This window comes from Narcine bancroftii, chromosome 6 (genome assembly GCF_036971445.1).
Source record: "Narcine bancroftii isolate sNarBan1 chromosome 6, sNarBan1.hap1, whole genome shotgun sequence".
Classification (NCBI taxonomy): Eukaryota; Metazoa; Chordata; class Chondrichthyes; order Torpediniformes; family Narcinidae; genus Narcine; species Narcine bancroftii.
This window is the reverse complement of record NC_091474.1, coordinates 45,705,529-45,724,452: the sequence shown is the minus strand read 5'-3', so window position 1 is coordinate 45,724,452 and position 18,924 is coordinate 45,705,529. Positions and strand designations below refer to the sequence as shown.

Here is an 18,924-nt window from a genome sequence, read left to right as displayed (position 1 = left end):
AATACTTTCTGTGAGCAGAAGTTTCCCTCTAATGTTTCCCCCTTTCAAACTTAATCATGTCCTCTAGTTCTTGTCTCATCTAACCCCCACGGAAAAAAAGCCTGCTTTCATTTACTCTATCAATACCCCTCTTAAGTTTATATACTTCATCAATCTCTTCCAATGTTTCAGGGAATAAAATCCTAACCTGTTTAACCTTTCTCTGTGACTTAATTCCTCAAGTCATATCTTGTAAATCTTCTGTGCACTCTTTCGATTTGATGTCTATCTTTTCTGTTGTCCAAATTTGCATTCTCATTATAATATCCAATTCCTTGAAGCAGTACTTTGATTTATGAAGACCAATGTGCCAAAAGCTCACTATTTACATGTGATGCCTTTTTCATGGAATGAGGGATCTATAATTCCCAGATCTATCTATTCCATTGCACGCCAGTGTCCTACATTTTCCGTCCATGTCCTACTTTGGTTAGTTCTCCCAAAGTGCACCTGCATTAAATTCCACCTGCCATTTTACACCCATTTTTCGAGCTGGTTCAGATTCCACTGCAAGCTTTGAAAGCATTCCTCACTGTCCTTGACACCCCCAATCTTTATGTCATCTCCAAACTTATCGATCAGATCATTGATATAGATGACAAACAGCAATGGACCCAGCATCAATCCCTAAGGCGCACAAACCAGTCACTGGCCTGCAGTCAGAGAGACCAGCATCTGTGACCACTCCAGTCAGAGTCGATCATGTACTACCTCGCTCTGGCTTCTCCCTCATAGCCAATGGCTAATTCCTCATCCTTGAACACCAATCGACCCAGTTTTCTTGACAAATACCTTACTAAAGTCCATGTAAACACCATCCACGGTCTTTTCGTCATTGATTTTCCTGAGAACGCACTCAGGAAAAGCTCTACAATTTTGGTTAACCATGACCTTCCATTCACGAAGCCATGTTGACGATACCTGATCAGTCTCTGTCTATCCAAGTATTTATATATCTGATCTCTTGGAATACCTTCCAATAACTTACCCATGGCTGACATCAGGCTCACAAACCTATAATTTCCTAGATTATTCTTTGAGACGTTGTTGAACAGCACAAGTTGCTCCAGCATCTCACCAATGGATAATGACATTTTAAATATCCCTGCTATTTCTTCACTAACCTTCTCAATGTCTGAGAAATTATCTTGTGTCCTGGGGATTTATCCACCCTTATTTTCCCCAAGGCAGAAAGTAACTCCTCCGCTCTAATCTGTATAGGTTTCATGACCTCACTGCTTGTTTGCCTCACTTCCATAAACTCTGGGTCCATCTAGATGCAATAAAACCATTTAAGAACTCTACAATATCCTTTAGCTCCGTACATAGCTAACCACTCTGTCCTTCAAAAGGACCAATTTTGTCCCTTGCTTTTCCTTTGTTCTTCATATATCTGTACAAGCTTTGGGATTTTCCTTTTCCTGCCAAAGCAACCATCTCTTTTTTTTAAGCCCTCCTCATTTCCATCTTGTTTTTTTCTTGCTGTTTTTTTGTCCTAATTTGCTCTGTGTACCTCTTAATCGTCTCTTCTTCTTAATCCTATTCTCACTTCCCCCCCCTTGAAAACCAAGGCTCCTGATGTCTGTTCACTTTGCCTTGAATTCTGACAGAAACATTTAAACACTGTCCCTCATAATTTCATCTTTGAAGGCCTTCCAGTCACCAAACCCACCCCTACCCAAAAATGATGTGTTCCAATCCACACTGAGAGCAACAGAAATGAATACGCAAAAGATCTATAGCCAATGTTAAGTTACAAGCCTGAGCCCTTTATCAAGGTAGGATCAAAAAGCAGTAGGTTTCAGAATTTAAAGGTGGGGGAAGAAGGGGCAGGGAGAGGAGCACAGGCCAACAACCAGAGGTGAACATAAATAGGTGGGCAGGTAGTATTTGGAAACTAATTTTTTTTAATTTTTTTATTTTTCACACCATAAATCACGTTAGCCATGATATACACTTTTTCTTTTTCACACATATACAGTGTCTTTTTCTCCCCCCCCTCCCTCCTCCCAAGCCACCCCCCCACCCCCCCTCTCATCCATTTTAGGTATACAATCTAGGTTGCATTAAGCCAGTCAGACAATGTTGTCATTCAACAAAAATACACCAGAAATTCTACTGAGTCCATTCTTTTCTTTTCTTCTCCTTCCATCAACTTAGGTAATGTTTGTTCCTGGTAGGTTTTCGCTATTGTATTTAATGTAAGGCTCCCATACTTGTTCGAATATTTCAATATTATTTCTTAAACTATATGTTATTTTTTCTAATGGAATACATTTATTCATTTCTATATACCATTGTTGTATTTTCAAATTATCTTCCAATTTCCAGGTTGACATAATACATTTTTTTGCTACGGCTAGGGCTATCTTAACAAATCTTTTTTGTGCATCCTCCAAGTCAATTCCAAATTCTTTATTTTTTATGTTACTTAGGAGAAAGATCTCTGGATTCTTTGGTATATTGTTTTCTGTTATTTTATTTAATATCTGATTGAGATCATCCCAAAATTTTTCTACTCTCTCACATGTCCAGATTGCATGAATTGTTGTTCCCCTTTCTTTTTTACATCGAAAACATCTATCAGATACTGTTGGGTCCCATTTATTTAACTTTTGCGGTGTAATGTATAGTCTGTGTAACCAATTATATTGTATCATACGTAGCCTCGTATTTATTGTATTTCTCATCGTTCCAGAACATAATTTCTCCCATGTTTCCTTTTTTATCTTTATATTTAAATCTTGTTCCCATTTTTGTTTAGTTTTACCATTTGTTTCCTCATTCTCCTTTTCTTGCAGTTTAATATACATATTTGTAATAAATCTTTTGATTAACATTGTATCTGTAATCACATATTCAAGGTTACTTCCCTCTGGTAAACTCAAATTGCTTCCTAATTTCTCTTTCAAGTAGGATCTCAGTTGGTAATATGCCAGCGCTGTATCTCCAGTTATATTGTACTTATCTCTCATTTGTTCAAAGGATAAGAATCTACTTCCTGAAAAACAATTTTCTATTCTTTTAATCCTTTTTTTTCCCATTTTCTTAAGGAAAGGTTGTCTATTGTAAAAGGGAGTAGCTTATTTTGCGTCAATATTAGTTTTGGTAATTGATAATTTGTTTTATTTCTTTCTACATGAATCTTCTTCCAAATATTGAGGAGATGATGTAATACTGGAGAAGTTCTATGTTGTACCAATTTTTCGTCCCATTTATATAATATGTGTTCAGGTATCTTTTCCCCTATTTTATCTAATTCTAATCTCGTCCAGTCTGGTTTTTCCCTTGTTTGATAAAAATCTGATAGGTATCTTAATTGTGCGGCTCTATAATAATTTTTGAAGTTTGGCAATTGTTAGCCTCCTTGTTTATACCATTCTGTTAATTTATCTAGTAGTATCCTCGGTTTCCCCCCCTCCATAAAAATTTCCTTATTATTTTCTTTAACTCTTTGAAGAATTTTTCTGTCAGTTGTATTGGCAATGCCTGAAATAAGTATAGTATCCTTGGAAAAATGTTCATTTTAATACAGTTTATCCTTCCTATCAGTGTTAGTGGTAGCTCTTTCCAATGCTCTAAATCGTCCTGTAATTTTTTCATTAGTGGATTGTAATTGAGTTTATATAATTGGCCTAGATTTTTGTTTATTTGTACACCTAGGTATCTTATTGCCTGCATTTGCCATCTGAATGGGGATTCCTTCTTAAATTTTGAGAAATCCGCGTTATTCATAGGCATTGCTTCACTTTTATTTACGTTTATCTTGTATCCCGACACTTCTCCATATTCCTTCAATTTCTTATATAATTCTTTTATTGATAGTTCTGGTTCTGTTAAGTACACTATCACATCATCCGCAAATAGACTGATTTTATATTCCCTGTCTTTTATTTTTATTCCTTTTATATTATTATCTATTCTTATCAATTCTGCTAGTTGTTCTATAGCTAGCGCAAACAATAACGGTGATAGTGGGCATCCCTGCCGCGTTGACCTGCTTAAGTTAAATTGCTTTGATACATGTCCATTTACTGTCACTTTCGCTAACGGTCCCTTATATAATGCTTTAATCCAATTAATATACTTCTCCGGTAAACTGAATTTTTGCAATACTTTGAACAAATAATTCCATTCTACTCTGTCGAAGGCCTTCTCTGCGTCTAAAGCAACTGCTACTGCAGGTGCTTTATTTCCTTCTACTGCATGAATTAAGTTAATAAATTTACAAATATTGTCTGTTGTGCGTCTTTTTTTGATAAATCCAGTTTGGTCTAAATTTACCATTTTCGGTACCTGTTCTGCTAATCTGTTTGCTAATAGTTTAGCTATTATCTTATAATCTGTGTTTAGCAAAGATATTGGTCTATATGACGCTGGTGAGAGTGGATCTTTCCCTTGTTTTAGTATCACTGTAATTATTGCTGTTTTACATGAATCTGGTAAGTTTTGTGTCTCATCAATCTGGTTGATTACATCCAGGAGGGGCGGTATTAATAAGTCTTTAAATGTTTTGTAGAATTCTATTGGGAGTCCATCCTCTCCTGGTGTCTTATTATTTGGTAATTTTTTTATTATCTCTTGTTTTTCTACTGTTCCGAATGGTTCTGTTAATTTATTTTGTTCCTCTATTTGTAGTTTTGGTAGTTCAATTTTAGTCAAAAATTCATCTATTTTCCCTTCTTTCCCTTTGTTTTCAGTTCGGTATAATTGTTCATAGAATTCTCTGAAGTTTTCCTTAATTTCTTTTGGATTATATGTAATTTGTTTGTCTTTTTTCCTTGTTGCCAATACCATTTTCTTAGTTTGCTCTGTCTTAAGCTGCCATGCTAAGATTTTGTGTGTTTTTTCACCTAGTTCATAATATTTCTGTTTTGTCTTCATTATATTCTTCTCCACCTTATATGTTTGTAATGTTTCATATTTTATTTTTTTATCCGCCAATTCTCTTCTTTTAGTTGGTTCTTCCTTCATTGCTAATTTTTTTTCTATGTTTACTATTTCCCTTTCCAACTGCTCTGTTTCCTGATTGTAGTCCTTCTTCATCTTGGTTACATAACTTATTATTTGCCCTCTAATGAATGCTTTCATTGCGTCCCATAGAATAAACTTATCTTCCACTGATTCCGTATTTACTTCAAAATACATTTTTAATTGTTTTTCGTATTTGGAAACTATTGATGTTAAAATGTGAAGTCTCGGTCCGTTCCAGTGGATGTCGCTGCTCCTGCAGCCAAGGAGCTTTAAAGTATTAAAACTGAGTGTATTATATAATGATCTCTTTTTTCTTTCTTTGTAGTTGGGGAAGGGAGGAGGGAGGGTATTAGTTGGGTGGTTGGAGAGGTTGGGTTTTTTTATATATATAAATGATTAATCACATTATATATGTATCAAATTGTAGTAATTATTGTTATGTTTTGTGATGCTCAACTTTAAATAAAGAATAAATAGGTGGGGAGGAGAGAAAAGCTATGAATGGGTTGGGGAAGTGGCTGTAGTTCTGTGAACATAGAGCTGGAGGTAAGTAGATAGAGTAGTGGTTTTCAAACTGCCCCCTAAACTCGCATTCCCCCTTAAGCAATTCCAATGCCATCGGTGCTCTGATTGGTAAGGGATTGCTTCAGATCGATGTGAGTGGAAAGGGAAGGTTCAAAACCCACTGTTACTACAATATTTTGCTTGAGAAAAATTGTCATTGACCCATTTCCTTTGGAGTTCTGAAACTGTACACATAATGAGTCAATTAGATACGATTAAAAAAACAGTAATTTTCAAGCTTTTTTTTTCCACTCACCTAACACCTGAAGCAATGTCTTACTAATCACAGAGCACTTATGGCCTAGGGATTGTTTAAGGTGGAATGTGAGTTTGGGGGGATAGAGGGATAAAGGTAAAAGTTCTATTATTGTCACATGATACTACATTTTGCATGAAATCTTTAACTTTGTCTACCGTAAGGAAGACAGCAAGTCACCACTTTGTCCAGCGCCCCTCACAGGGGTGAGGCCTCAGTGAGGAACGAACTCACGACTCCTGGTTTACAAGGCCAGTACTCTAACCGCCAAGCTATCGGGGCCTCATCTATAGGAAACAGAGAAAGACTGGGGTTAAGAACCTAGTGGAAAGGAGACACAGGGATAGGAAAAAGAGATAGGGGAGGGGGCTAATGGAAGCAGAATAAATTAATGTCAATCCCTTCTGGTTGGGGGGTGCACAGAAGGGATATGAGGTAGTATTCACCCAATTTGAGGATGGCCTCCATTTGGCAGTGCTTGAGACCATGAATGGACATGTCGGTGTGGGAATAGGGCAGAGAATTTCTTACCAGATCCTTTCTCATTCCCTCAAAAGTTAGCCTTTCTCCAATTTAGAATCTCAACCAGAGGACCAGACTTGACTGTTTCCATAATTAAAACTAATGGCATTATGATGATTGGACCTGCAGAGTTCCCCTAGCGTGATGCTACAGAAGTGACTATTACAGCACCAGCGACCCACGTTTAGATCTGGTATTGTCCGTAAAAAGTTCATACATAACTTGCGTGGTTTATGCCTGGGTGCACTGGTTATCTCCCATTCTCCAAAATGTGTGGGGTTGTTGGTTAATTGGGTGGCACTGGTCTCATTGGCCAAAATCAGCTTCTACCCTGTTGTAAATTAAAATAAATATATTTTAAAAAATACACACTCTTCAAACACGTGTCCTGTCTCATTCTGCCATGGGAGATCTAGTATTGCACTCTCTCTAGTTGGTTGGTACCTCCATAGAGTGACTTAGTGTCCCAGTCAATATGTGGAAAGCTAAAATCGCCTACTCTTAAAAGTTTGTTTCCTGCAAGTATCTTCTATCTTTCTGCAGATTTCCTCCTCCGATTCCTGACCATTGGATGGTCTATAATACAATCCAATCAATGTGGTTGCCCCTTTCCTATTCTTCTGATCCACCCTTATAGCCTCACTAGATGATCCTATAATCTGAACTGTCTGAACACTGCTGTGACATTTTCCCCGACTAACAATGCCACCCCTTCTCCCTTTCATTTTTCCCTCCTCTATCACGTCGAAGACAACAGAACCGCCAGAACACTGAGCTGTCATTCCTGCCCCTCCTGCAACCACGTCTCACTGACGGCCACAATGTCATTATTCCGCCCAATAGTCCAATCCCCTAACATTGACACCTCGGCTTTTCCCTTCTGAGCCACAGGGCCATACTCCATGCCAGAGACCTAACCCCCATGGCTGATCCCTGATGGGCAATCCCACTCAACAGGATCCAAAACTATATAGATGTGTGAAACCCACTGGCCGGAACATGGAATGGCAAGGTTTAGAGTAATGGTTCTCAACCTTTTTCTTTCCACTCACATTCCACTTTAAGTAATCCCTATGCCATAGGTGCTCTGTGTCTAGTAAGGGATTGCTTAAGGTAGTATGTGAGTGGGAAGGTTGGTTGAGAACCACTGGTTTAGAGGGATATGTTCACCAGCACTCTTTGCTTCGAATGCATGTGCTTCAGTTCCAATTTCAACCTTTCCCTTTACACCATAAATCCATGCCCCTTAGTTTTAGACTCCCCTACCCTAGAGAAACCCCAATGATTATTTCTCTTGTCTCTGCCCCTCATCATTTTATAAATCTCTCTCACACTTCAGGGACAAAAATCCCAGCCTCTGCTTGTAATTCAAACTCAGTGATCCTCGTAATGTCCCCTTGAATCTTTTTTCTTTCAAGCAGGATAACATATTTCCTGAGGTTTATGCTGATGCACATTGATCTGAATGGGCTCGCAGAGTAATTGAAAGAAGTTCACTGAGATATGATTGCCTTTGTTCAGGACAATGGTATGTTTTTACATCCAAGTAAGTATTGGATTGAAAGACCACTCATACCTTGCAGGAAGCCCAATGGCAGAAGCAGAAGTCGCAATGCCAGGTGATGATTTTTCTCCTGATGACATTTGAATGGGAAACGTAGAGTAGTTGGAAAAATGGAGGCAAATGTTCCCCTCCTCCTGAACGTGTGCCAGGGCATCTCCTTCAGTTTGTGAGGCGGGGATGCTTATATGGCTGTGAGATGGATGAGAGTATGTGATGGATGCAGGTAACAGAAAGGATGTTACAAATGGTTTAGTGTGAATATGTTCCTTGCAGAAATTGGATAATGAGGAAATAGCTGAGGCCTTGAATAACTATTTTGTGTCAGCCTTCACGTTGGAGGGCATGTCAAACATGCCAAAGGCAGATGTTAGTGGATATGTTGGGAGGTAATGGCTATCACTAAAGAGATTCTAAAGATAGATAAATCCCTTGGTGCAGGTGGAATGCATCCCCAGGGTACTGAAATAAATGGCAGAAGGTGATAATTTACTAAATTTCTCTGGACAGATCCCAGAGGATCAGGCGGACGCAGCATTGATCCAGCACAGGCAAGTCCTGTTTGACAAACTTTGAGGATATAACGAGCACAGTAGATAGAGGGCAGCATCTGGATGTTGTTTCCCTTGATTTCCAGGAGGTGCTCAATGAATTGCCTCGTAAGTGACAGAGATTAGGATGCATGGAATTGGGGGGAAATGTATTAGCACGAGTCGAGGATTAGTTAACAAATAGAAAGCAGAGAGTTGGAGTGCAGGGGTGTTTTTCTGGTTGGCCATTGGTGGTGGGCAGGATACCGATGGGGTCAATGTTGGGCACAGAACCTTTCATGATATACATAAACGACCTGGGGGAGGAGACAGAGTTTGGTGATTACACTAAATTGAGTGGAAAAGTAAATTGTGCAGACGATCTGGAGAGTCTGCAGAGAGATTATAGATGGGTTAAGTGAGTGGGCAAGGATCTGGCAGATGGGAGTACATTGTTGGCCAATATGACGTTATCCACTTGGAAAGGAAAAATGGAAGATGAGGAGATTATTTAAATGACAAGCGATTGCAGCAGTCTGCCATGCAGGAGGACCTGGGAGGGCTTGTGCATGAATTCCAAACTGTTGGTTTGCAAGTGCATCAGGCCATCAAGAAGGCAAATAGAATGTTGGCCTTCATTGCTAGAATGATTGAATAAATACTGCAACTTTTCAAAGTACTGGTGAGGCCACATCTGGAGTACTCCGTGTAGCTCTGGTCTCCTCACTTGAGGAAGGATGTACTGGCTTTGAAGACGGTGCTGAGGAGGTTCACCAGGTTGGTTCCAGGGATGAAATGGTTGGCCTATGAGGAGAGATTGTCGATTGTACTCATGGAATTTAGCAGAATGAGAGGGAATCTTATAGAAACATAAAAAATTATGAAAGGCAGAGATAAGATAGAGGTATACAAGTTGTTTCCATTGGTGGGGGAGACCAGAACTAGGGGACATAGCCTCAAGATCCAGGTAGATTTAGGACAGAGATGAGGAGGAACTGCTTTTCCCACAGAGTGGTGGGTCTGTGGAGTTCACTCCCCATTGAAACAGTGGGGTTGACCTCAATAAATATACCAGCAATCAGGACCAGGCAGGGTTCGAACCTCTGCCGTCTGTAAGGAATTTGTACGTTCTCCCCGTGTCTGCTTGGGTTTTCTCTGGGGGCTCCGGTTTCCTCCCACCATTCAAAAATAAATGGGGGATGTAAGTTAATGGGGTGGAAATTGGGCAGCACGGACTCGTGGGCCGAAATGACCTGTTACTGTGCTGTATGCCTAAATAGTAAGGGAATTGGGGATGTGGAGAAAAAGGGGGTAAGTGGAGGTGAGCCCATCATCAGATCAGCCATGATTACATTGAATGGCAGAGCAGGCTTGACCGGCCAGATGGTCGGGTCCAGCTCTATTTCCTATGTTCTTAGGCACCAGGTGATGATTTTTTTCAGCCAGAAGATAATGAATCTGTGGAATCCATTGCAGAGATGGCTGTGGAGGCCATGTCATTAGGTAGACTTACAACAGAGGTTGATAGGTTCTTGATTAGTAAGGGTGTCAAGGATTATAGAGAGAAGGCAGGAGAATGGAGTTTAGAGGAAAAATGCGTAATCTACAGGTGAATGGCCGAGCAAACGATGGGCTGAATGGCCCAATTCCGTTCCTAAGTCTGATGATCACGTGTGCAGTTGTTGCATGTCCCTCCGCAATTTCAAGGGTTGGAGGAGCATTCGGTTCAAAGTCAGCAATAATGTCACAAATGCTTTGTGAACAGAATCCAGCAGCCCAAACCTGCACAGGATAACCAACTCTGGTCCAATCTCTTTACTATTGAAATTCTCTGCTGTATTCCAGATGAAGTGACTGGGTCATTTTCTGCATTGCAAGCAGTAACAAACCAAACGGCTGCATTAAAATGTCCTGTCGCAACATGGCAGTTTGACCCTTACCAAGGACTGAGTGTGAATTACAGTGAATTCAATACATAAATTAACGCAGTTTTATTGCATATTTAATGCAAGCCAAGATGAAGCTGGAGAAACTGATGAAACAAATGGATTTGATGCTGATTTTATTGTCATATATATTGTACATTGAAATTCTTGATGGTTTCTGCTAAAACTGCATTTGGAGGATTGTGTACGTCCCTACATTTGGTTACACTTCTAATCGGATTGTTTGTTGAGTTGTTTATTGCTACGTCTACCAAGATATAGGGCTAAGGCTTTCTCTTTGAAATGACAAAGGGATCGTGGTAACATTATAAGGGGACAGCTACTTCCCGACTTGCAACCTATGCGACTTGTGTCCATCTGCACGTAGGTCTGAATTTAAAAAATATATATACATAATAAAATATATAATTTACGTGGTGTATGTTGTATTTGACAAACTACAACAAGGAAACTGAGCATGCAAGAGCCAAAATGTGTGTAGTTACTTAGTTAATTGACGTCCCAGGTCCATCGGCTGGGCGTGGCCATCTGGATTCCTGTGCACCTGCGCGAGTCTTCGTTTGGTGCATGCGTGATGGGTTTGCAGATTGGAGTTGGGTTGACGTATGCGCAAGAGTTGAGGGCAAGTTTGCGTATTGGAGATCAATTGATGCATGCGCAAGAGTTAAGGGCAAGTTCGCGTATTTGTGTTTGGTTGATGCATGCGCGAGAGTTAAGGACAGGGCTGTGAAGTAGGGAAGGATTAGATTGTGTTTGAGTAGATTTTGCATAGGTCAGCACATCATGGGCTGAAAGGCCTGTAGTGTTCTGCAATGCTCTATATTAAAAGTGGGCTATCCAGGTAAGTCAACCAACATTTAAGTGCAACCGGTAGTGCAAACATAAAACAAAAGCGCAGGGTGTAGTGTTACTGGGACAAAGTGTGGGGTAGGGAGAAAAAGTACAATTAAAACAGTACAGGAACATTATTTACCAATGAGGGGTCCAATTATGAGTCTGATAACTGCAGGAAAGGCACAGCCCTTGAATCTGGAGGGCTGTATTCATGGGTAAAGTAGTAAGAGAAGATTTGCCAGATTGATTCCTGGGATGATGGGTTTACTATACAAAGAAAATTTAAATAGAATTATCTTGTGCTCCCCTGAGCTTGGCAAAAGGAGATTTGATCTCATGAAATAAATGCAATTCTGTTGGGGCCTGACAGAGTTGATGTGTCCTCTAGCTGGGATATCTTGGAACTAGGAATTGTAAGGGAAATAAGTGCAAGATGACAAGTACAGTACAGCACATTAACAATCCTTTTGGTTCACAATCTCGGCACCGAACATGGTATCAAATCTCTGTTGCATGCACACAATCTATCTCCCTCCATTCTCTGCACAGTATGTCTATCAAAAAGTCTCTTAAACACAACTACAGTATCTGTTTCTACTACTGCTCCTGCCAGCTAGTTCCAGTCCACACATCTCCTTTAAACTTGCCCCTCTCACCTTAAACTCATCTCGTCCAGTGTGTGATGCTTTTACCCTGGGAACAAAATTCTGCCTGTCTGCCCTATCACCACCTCTTACAATTTAATAAACCTCTCTCTGGTTTCCCCTCAGTCTCTGGCCCTCGAGAGAAGCAACCCAAGTTTGTGCAACCTCTCTCCATAGCTCAGACTCCCTAATCCAGGTAGCACCCCAAAAATCAATACTGTCCCCTTCCATCATTTCCACTTCCTTCCTGTAATGGGATGACCAGAATTGTCCACAGTTCAAAGAATGAATTCAGATGATCTATGAACTTTTCTACCCGGGGGGTGTTGGGTGGGAGTCACTTCCACATGGATTGGTTAATGGGGAAAACAATTTGGAATGACTTAAAGGGAGGCTGGATAACAGAAGAAGAAAAAAAAGAATAAATATGTTGTTGGCATCAGATAAGGAACTGTTGGTGAAAAGTGTAGATCTGGCCTTTATTTCCATTAACTTTTTTGAGCATTCTAATATAAGTAATTTGTGATGAATACCCTCAGCTGCAGTCCGCATACAAAAGAACAAGTCTGGTGTATTTGCTGTTGTTAACTCGCTCCATCCTGAGGGTAATCCAATTTTCGCAGAGCAACATTGTTCCCAATAAGTGTCACTTTTAGCAAAGGGAGCACTTGAACTCTGATGGCAAGATCAATTTTTTTGGAACAGTCTTTAGTTGCCTAATAATGAGTTCCCAAAATGATATTGGTCTGTCAGTAGTGCGCTTTTCCAAGCTAAGTATCACATATCCTTTGCAGATTGAGAATAAATCTCTCTCTACTCTAATGGCAGGGCTGGAATTTTTCTGCATACACCTCTTGAAATGCTTTTTTTTACTGAGAAGCCATATAACTGGTGTTTCTCTGTGTGGCGATTAGTGTTGAGCAATGAGCAATTTCGTGTTGATTGTGTGAAGCCTGTGAGGGCGTCAAACTTTGCAGATGGCTAGAAAGGTTTGGCGTGAATACATCGAAGGAGCTCGCTGTGTCAGAAAGGAGGAACATTTAATTCACTATGTTTGACTCTCTGTACAATTAAATTTCCATTCCAAAATAAAAATCTGCCCCTGCCCCCTCCCCCACCCCATGTGTGGGAAATGTACTCATGAGTACAAAATCTGGCAAGCCCCATCAAACCAGCACCTCTTTGACTTTTGCAGCAGCAAGTGTTCCCTTAATTATGCTAATAACCTCAATTATTGATAGGGGAAGATGTATTGAAAGCAAAACCAGGAAAGCCAATCAAAAAACATCTATCTGTGCAAATCCGCCCAATAAATTAGAGAAAAACTTTAAAAGCACATAAATCTGCAGTCCTTCAGCCAGCGTTAGGCATGCAAAACCCCAAAGTGTTGGAGAAAAGCAGCCCCTCACACCAGCATCTAAAGGATAAGGATCATTTTGGGCCTGGGCCCTTCGTCAGGTGTAAGCTTTATTCCACTCGCTGCTTCTGAGTTTCGCACATTTCTGCCCTGCACTCAATCCCAGCACCTGCGGCCGTTCCTGTTTAAATTCCATCAAACTTGTTAGGCATGTTATTTCTCTCTTCCCCCCACCCCCCAGTAGCTCCTTGGCATTTTTCCTATTGTTCAGTGACACATTTTTGTTCAGTGTGGTTTTCTCATCATCACCTTTTGGGTTCAAATCTAAGTGTGAAGTGTTTTAATGGGCAGAGAGTAAGGTCTCAATGTGGCATCCTTTTGTTACAATTGCTTATTAACAATGGAGACATTAGCCCCAAATTCAGTGGGGCAGCAGCTTTGACAAGCCTGTCAGGTGTCTTGCTGGAGATAATGGTGAAGGAAACAAAAATGTGTGAACCTCCCCCCCCCACCTTTCCCCCTGTCAACAGCCATGACAGAGCAGGAAAAACTTGAATCGCTTTCATCCAGGAAGCCTAAAATAATTATAATGAGATCATTTGTAATAAAGCTGATTGAAAACCACACTTTAAGCCACAGGTGCTCTGTGGTTATTGTTCTGGTCGGTCTTTTCAACTTTCTTTGAAACCCTGTCATGGATAAATATCTCTGAAAGAAGATTCCATCAATGTGTTTAATTTTAAAAGGAAATGTGCTGTGTATTTTGTTTTGAAATCCTGTATGACAGGAACATTTTGAGTGTTGACATATACAAGCTCAAGGTGTAATCTGGAATAGAAGATTCCTATCAAATAAAACTTAAAATAACATCTCAGGAACAATTTAACAATGCAAACACATCTGAAAAAAAAACATGGCAGATGCCACATTCAGACTACTTAAAAAAAATGTGCAATCAAAGAGTCTGTCAGGGGGTTTGCAAGTTCGTTGTGATCTACATGCTACCCCCGATGACCCAGCAGACTTTGCTGATGGTGTTTTGGGTGGATCTGGTGTTGGGGGCATAAGAGGGATCTGTATCGGAATGTCCATCCACGTCTCTGTCTCTTGCAAAGTCACTTGGGAACACACTTCCACAGTAGTCTGTCTCACCGTTGGAAACTCCATGGAACAGTCCGCCTCTGAGCATGTACCGTGGCGCAAGCGCGCATGGTCTTGATGTCTGAGGGAAACACATCCATCAGTCAGCTTAGCAACATAGGAGATGGGCCCACTCTGCTTAAGAATGACCAAGGTAGCCATTGCTGATTGTTTCTCAATTAGACATGGTCATCTGGTTTTAACTGCCTTTCTCGGACATGTTGAGCATGTCCCCACCCCCCCTCCCCTTTCTGCCTTTCTTTCTACTCGCATTACAACAGAATTGTCCGATTCTTAAACTCTTGCATCCCTTTGTTTATCCTTTACCAATTACTACTGATTTTTTTCCCCCCCAAAGTAATTTCTGATTAACCAGTGGGGAGCCAATTATATGTGGCAGAGCTAAGACTCAGCCAGGTAGAGGATTTAAATTGGATTAATTGAATTGAAATTGTAGACTACAAAAAGCACTCTGGTGGATCTGCAGATTTTTAATTTGTGCGTTTTGAAAACCCAGGAGCTTTCCTGCATATCAGTGGCAAAGATTTGCCTTTCACTGCCCCTGCATCAAACACCTGTTACTGTTTTTTTTAAATCCCTTGTATACAGAATTTTCATCTTGTACAATTAGGGAAATGAAGACATCAGAGTTGCTTGTTGGCTCCAAAATATTTTTTTAATATTTGTGTCACCTCTCTCTCAGCATTTGCAGCTAATGGTGGAGTAAAAACACAAAGCTGGAGAAACTCAGCAGGTCAAGCAAAGCTAAAATTACATAACCGATGTTTTGGACTTTAGCCCTTCATCGAGGTACCTTGTGAGGGTGGGGTTTGTGCCAGTGCTGGACAGGGAGTGGGGGGTTGTGCAGCATTGGATGGGGGGAGGTGGGGGGGGGAATGGGGTGAGATAAAGTTAGACTATAAATGGTGACTTTTGTACAGCTCTTTTCTTCAAAGTGCACTCTTTGATCCGGTCCAGTTCATTCTGCAATGTTTGCTTGGAGATTTCGACTTCAATGAGCTTTTGCTGATTGTGTTCAACAGCACAGGCTCCCCATCTTTGCCAGTGGAGCGGCAGGTCCCTCCACTGCTTGTCAGCAGCTTGGTGTCATAGAGGAGGCTGTCGGTGATGAGCCACTGGATTGTCTGACCTAGACCCCTCGGCCTCCTGCTTGATGCTGTCCAGGAATTCTGTGTCTTCCTTCTCAAGCAGCTCCAAGCTGTGGCCCACCATCCTTTTCGCACACCTCCTTGGAGTCGCGCTCTCCCCCCCCACTCCGTGGCCCCTCCTTGAGGGACCGAGGGCCTCCTGTCCTCGCCAGCGCTCTCCTTGCCCACGTCACTGTCATGTGGCAGGCAATGCGCATGGCAAGGTGCGAGGCCAGGTTGCAGCACTGCACCGTGCATGCAGTTCTCGTACTGCAGTTTTGTCTCCTCGCTGCTCTGCTCGTTGACCTGCAGCTGCGCTGTCCTCAGCTCCTCCTGCCACGAGCCAGCACCAGCTTTCTCCGCCGATCAGCTGACTTCCGGGTGGCCGGGCCCTCCTTTCACCACGTTCAGTTCAGTGGTCAGCTGCCGGTTGTGGTCTTCGATCTCGCCGATGGAGCATCGCAGCAACTCCGCTGCCTCCTCCATGAATTGTAGGTGACAGTGGAGCACGCCAGCTGACTTGGCGAAAGGAGAGCAAGGGCGCTGGCGTGATGTTCCCAGGCCAGGCACGCCCTCTCCTGCTCTTTTTCTTTCCCTTTCTCTCTCTTTCGGGTCCCAGCTGGCACTTCAGAGCTGCTGGACTCTGTTTATTCCGTTGGCACTTATAAAGGGTTCCACTAATTACCGACACAGAACGACATGGGATATTCAAGCATGAGTGTGGGTCACGTCAGGTCAGGTTTGGCGCCAAACGCAAACTTCATTGAGCAGATGATATCCATCGGGGAAAAAATGTTTGGTTTTTGCAATTTTGGATAAAAGGTGAAGCACCTGTTTTGGGTGATATGAAGTCGTTCAAAAGCCTGATAGGTGCTGGGGGAAAAATAAACTGTTCTTGATCTTGAAGTTTTGGACTTCAAGCTTCTGTAACTGCCTGAAGATGTCGGTGAGAAGAGAGCAGAGGTAGGGTGATGGGGTCTCTTGTAATGTCACACATTCTTCTTGAGGCAGTGAATCACTGTCTTTGGTTGATGGAATTGCTGTTTATAATTTATTTTCCATTAGCTGTTCCTCAAGGACCTACTTGGTAAAGAGAGGCCTGTCTCTAATTCAGTAATAATGAAGCATTGCTATTCAATGATATGTTTATATATCTTTTCCCACTTTTTTTTAAACACTTGTAATTGATGAGCATCTCACAAAAGCAAACCTGACTTCATAATGATTTGTGGTGTTTTTCATGGTGATTACATCTGAAAAGGAACTGGGTGAGAGTCCATTAGCATGGCCAAGATGTACCTTCTCCACCACAACCCCTTCCTTCTTAGTGATTTGTTTGGGGGCGAGTGGGGGGGGGGGGGGGGAATGCGCCCTCTCCCAGAACTCACACCATTTCTATCTGCTGTTTGAATGTTTCAGGGTAGCATCAAGTCAAGTTTATTGTCATCTGATTGTACAAGTACAACCCAGTGAGGCAGCGTTCTCCGGTCCTCGGTACAAAACACACAGATGCACAATCAGACCTAACGCACACACAGTCAAACAATGCATAGTCAGGACAAGTATTCATATATACAAAGAAATACTGTTTCATGAATATGAGAGTCTCGGATAGTTAATGTGAGCGGTCCCTTTGGTCGTTCAGCATTCTCTCGGCCTGGAACACCAAGAAGGATTCTTGTGTGAGCAGTCTAACTGGACAACTCTAGCATTCACACAGCTGTATATGTAAAACCAAGAGCAGAAATACAGAGAATAGAGTTACAATTAAAAAAGAAAAAAATCATAAAAAAATAAGGGCACTGTGAGGGCACTGTTTTGGGGTTCATTCAGGAGCCTGATGGCAGCAGGGAAGAAATTGTCCTTCAGCCCACATTCACGTTTTTAAGCCTTTTTCCCTGATGGAAAGATTGGAAGAGAAAGAGAGAGAGAGCTCAGGGTGGGATGGGTGCTTTGGTGTGTCAGCTACCTTCCCTGGGCAGCAGGCAATGCCGTCAGTCCATGCAGTGGGTGAGAGCTTATGTGAGCTGCCTTCACTACCTTTTACAGCTGCTTCTGATCTTGAGCAGAGCAGCTCTCATACCATAGTGGTGCTGCATCCGACTAGTATGCTTTCATTGCTGCACCTGGCGACGTTGTTGCTTATTGTCGATCAATAATTGGCTGAGAGCTATGGAGTTGATCGCTCTTGAAGCTAACGATTTGACTTTGCAAATTCTTTTTTTAAAAATATGCAATTCATTCACCTCGTAATGTAATTATATCGGTAGTTCATTGGTTTAAAACAAAATGACACAATTTTCTCCTCTCTCCCACAGGGACTTCTGTGATGCAGGTAACTGCTTCAGATGCAGATGACCCAACGTATGGGAGCAGTGCAAGGTTGTTATATAGTCTAGTGGAGGAACAGGACCAATTCACAGTGGACCTCAAGACTGGTAGGTAGGAACTGCACCTTGTCCTGAATACTGTTCTTCACGAAGGGAAGAAATACCAAGGCTGTGATGGGTTTTCTGTAACAATTGGGATTTGATGGAGATTAATTCACCAAAGGAAACACCTGTAGTCACCAGATCTCAATTTAAAATTGTCCTAATTTTATGTTGCGACTAAATGTCTTTGGGCGATGATTGGATAGACTTCTTCCTCTGTTCCCAACCTTTGGAGTTCAACGAGGACATCTGCAGATGCTGGGGTCGAGTATAACATGCAAAAGTGCTGGAGAAACTCAAAAGATCATGCAGCATCCATAGGAGCCTTTCCTTGGGCTCAGGCCAGAACGGTTGACTGCCTTTTACTTCCTGTGGATGCTGCGTGACCTGTCGCGTTTCACCAGCATGTTTGTGCATTCCCTCTCCCAACTGCTGCTTTTTTTTAAATCCTGGGACATTGTCCACCATTTTCTTTCTGTTGTTCTCCTCTCAAATTCTCTTTCCTTTCTGTCTTGCTTGTGTACTTTTTTTCCTCTGCTTTTGTCTTTCACTCCCTTGGCCACCCCGATCTGTCTTTACTTTGCCTCGATCGTCTTTCCCCATCCTCACTTTCCTTGCTGGTCCTTTTTCCTTTCTCTCAAGCTGTCTAACGTTGGACGGCTGAAATATTGGAATAACCCAGGTAGCAGGATCGTCCCTTTCTATAAAGAGAATTGATTAACCTGTTCCTTGTCATCAGTGGAGGGTATGACCTCATTAGTCGATAATCAGCTGCTGAAATCATTCAAACTAATTGATTTTTGGAACTGTGTTTTAAAAGCTGTTGCTTTTACTGATGCTCGATGTGTTCTGTGACTGAGTAGACGTCCAATTTATCCAGGGCTCGGAAAGTGAACTGGCACTAATGTGCGATGAAATCAAGGTTGGCGGCAGGGTTGTTACCCTGGAGTAATGGGGTACCTAACATTTTGATGTTT

General features: G+C 41.6%; 1 protein-coding gene across 3 annotated transcripts in view; it reads left to right on the top strand.

Moving 5' to 3' along the window:
- Positions 1-18,924, top strand: part of LOC138736042 (cadherin-22-like) — a 1,166,757-nt gene that overhangs the window by 447,655 nt on the left and 700,178 nt on the right. For all 3 annotated transcript variants that reach the window (XM_069884871.1, XM_069884873.1, XM_069884872.1), the window contains exon 4: positions 17,834-17,953. In XM_069884871.1, coding sequence (XP_069740972.1) covers positions 17,834-17,953 — 120 coding nt within the window. The remainder of the gene's footprint in view (positions 1-17,833; positions 17,954-18,924) is intronic.